Here is a 2883-nt window from a genome sequence, read left to right as displayed (position 1 = left end):
GTAAACATCGATGAGTCAATAACGTAAGTTTGGTAAAGTTTTGAAGAGAATCATATTGCAGAATTGCAAGTGTAATGAGCACACGTATCGTCTGCTAACAATAAATTTTTCTTTCAGATTCGCGAGATCTTCAACGGTGCGGTGTCTACAGAGAAACCCCAACGACCATGAATTATAATTCGCGTCAATATTATCTTCGTTTGCTCGTTTCTAAACTCACATATCATTTTAACAACGGGCCGGCAATATCGTTTCTCCTGAGGAGAGAAAAAGCTATGCATACGTTCATTGCGGTTGCTTTTTTCGTAGACTTTCATATTTTACGGCGTTAAGTGCGCCTCGTTCTAGATTCTCATATAATGTCAACATAAATATTAGGTATCTATTTTTCTATTCACACTTTCTAAGCTTCGTCAAGAATAGTAGAAAAACAGCAAAGGTATTCTCTCAGCATACGATGAGAATTTAACGATCGCTGGCACAAACTTGTTAAATCTGTAGCTCCGACCAGAGTTGGGCAAACTGTAATCACACGGTAATTACCGGTCTAATTGCAACGTAATCCAAATGGTAAATCTTTAAAGCGTGCAAAACTATTTAACTACGTTTTGCCCAACTCTGATGTGCGCGATAAATATTCCATCCGGTAAAAATTAAACCACTGCGCGAGGCAAAGTTTGTTTGTCGACCCGTGGATATCCAAGAATGTAATATCCCGAAGGAACGAGTGTCCGAGAGTGGCCAGCACGGCTCGGGAAGTTATACACGACCTTAGAAGCGACGTTAATGCGATTCAGCATCCGAGAACAATCGAGGAAACTTTCGCGAATGAGTTTCTGCGGGTCAGGCGAATTAAGACCTCTGGAAAGGCAATCTCCCGACGAGATGTGGTCCTGTCGAATGAAAAGGTTTGGGAGAGTTTCGCGAAAATTACCGGGCTATCGAAACTTTGCGCTTCAAACGGTCGCGTACCCCTGTTTGAATCCTTGTCGCGTCAAGGATTCTCGTTTCGTGGACCTTGAAGGGAGAGATTACGGAAGGGGAAAGTTTGATGACGGACGGACGGATGGAGTGTATACGACAACAAGATTGATACTTCCTTCGTTTTTATTGTACAATCCGCGAAATGGAAACCTTGCTAAATTACGCGTGACTGCGACTCGTTGCGACGATGAGGGTTTCGCGGAAGAACCTCGAAGCTTTGTGGTTCCCGGTACTTTCGAAGCTGGACGATCGATCTGGATCGATCGTTGTGATTGCGCCGCGACAGCTACGCCTCGGCCCCTTTAGGGACACCATGGTTTCGCCGCCGCTTGATAGACGGGCGCAGAATGGACGACAGGTTGGACCACTGGGTGGACCACTGGATGGACCACTGGTTGGACCACTGGATGGACCACTGGATGGACCACTGGATGGCTGACAGGGTGCACTGGCACCTGCACCACCTTTGGCGGCTGGTATTGAGGAAGATGGACGACCTGGGGGACTGGAACGTCGTACTTCTTGAAGTAGACCTTGGGTGGCTCGTACATCACCTTCTGATAGGTGGGCTGAATATAGACGGGCTTCTGGTAGACTGGCGCGTACGAGACCATCGGTTTCTGGTAGATCGGATACACTACTTTGGTGGGCTGGACGACGGGCTTCACCACTACGGGAGCTACTACAGGCTTCACCACCACAGGAGCTACTACAGGCTTCGCGACGACCGAATAACTAGGCTGATGAACAACGGGCGCTGCATGCACCACCGGTTTCACGTAAATTTGTGGCGGGGGTGAGTAAGAGATCGGATGGGAATAAACCGGTGGACACGGGTTATGATACGACTCCCTTTTTAGCTTCATTTCCTCCGCCATGGCAGCGTCTTCCATCATTACATCTGGCATGTGCATGCCCATCGCAGTCTCCGAACGTACGCTCGACAGCCATATCAGACACGGTATCTGCAGATTACAAAACAGTTTAATTACAAATTAATAACGAAAGCGTAAACTAGGATCGACCGTAGTCTCGTCGAACAGTTTATATTTAATCACTTGCAAAGTAGCGACCGTGATTGAGGTCTAACAGCTCCTTGCAACGATAATTAGTATTATTTTCAAGAAGCACAACGAGACGTAGGATCGAAATCGAAGTGTAGACGGGCTTTCAGTCTGCTTACCAGTAGTCTGAGCATGATTAATTCGTCGTCGTCGAAACGATCTTCCCGAAGAACGCCGGATCTAATGTCCTGGGCGAAACTAGAAGCGCGTCGTCCGCGTCCGTCGATTTTATAAACTTTTGCTCCACTTAAACGGGGCAGGTTTCTTACGGTCCGAAGTCGAATGCGATTCCCTTAAGCGGCCGTAAAAAGCGGTCGTCGATCAGGCCTATGATGCAACTGGTCTCGCGCCCCGGTATTTCCTGAATAAATTCTGTACCTCGGAGCGTACAGTCACGTTACGCGATCGTAGTTAGGCGTTCGTCATTTACAACACCGACGGTCAGTCATTGGCCGGTTTCTGGACCGACAAAACCGGAGCGCAGGACTCGTAACGCGCTCCCTGGATCGCTGCAGGTGTCGCCTACAGAAATTCGCGATACGGGCAAGAAAAAGTTACGCTCGCGGGAAATATTTACTACGACGTTATTTAATTTATGGTATATCCAATCGAGAGACCGTAAATCAGTGTTTTCCCAAGCGGGGGGGGTCGCCTTCCATAGAAGGACAGTCTTGCGATCAAAAGGGACCGCGTGTACAGTCGCATTCGAACACAGTTACAAAAATCATACGAGATCCTTTCAGTTTTCGAAATAACTCCGTCCTTTATCATCCTTAAAATTATTGAAAAGTATCTCGTAGACGTTCTCGATTAACTCGAAGTCACCGGTTCAGCA

At 47.4% G+C, this 2883-nt stretch overlaps 1 protein-coding gene across 1 annotated transcript; it reads right to left on the bottom strand.

Annotated features, from left to right (window-relative positions):
- Positions 1 to 994: 994 nt before the first annotated feature.
- Positions 995 to 2136, bottom strand: LOC143342183 (uncharacterized). The gene has a single exon (XM_076765792.1). The coding sequence runs from the start codon at positions 1902 to 1904 to the stop codon at positions 1287 to 1289; it is 618 nt and encodes a 205-aa protein (XP_076621907.1). The 5' UTR covers positions 1905 to 2136; the 3' UTR covers positions 995 to 1286.
- Between the last annotated feature and the right edge of the window lie 747 nt (positions 2137 to 2883).

The sequence above is a fragment of the Colletes latitarsis genome, chromosome 5, assembly GCF_051014445.1.
Source record: "Colletes latitarsis isolate SP2378_abdomen chromosome 5, iyColLati1, whole genome shotgun sequence".
Classification (NCBI taxonomy): domain Eukaryota; kingdom Metazoa; phylum Arthropoda; class Insecta; order Hymenoptera; family Colletidae; genus Colletes; species Colletes latitarsis.
This window is presented reverse-complemented; position numbering and strand designations above follow the sequence as displayed.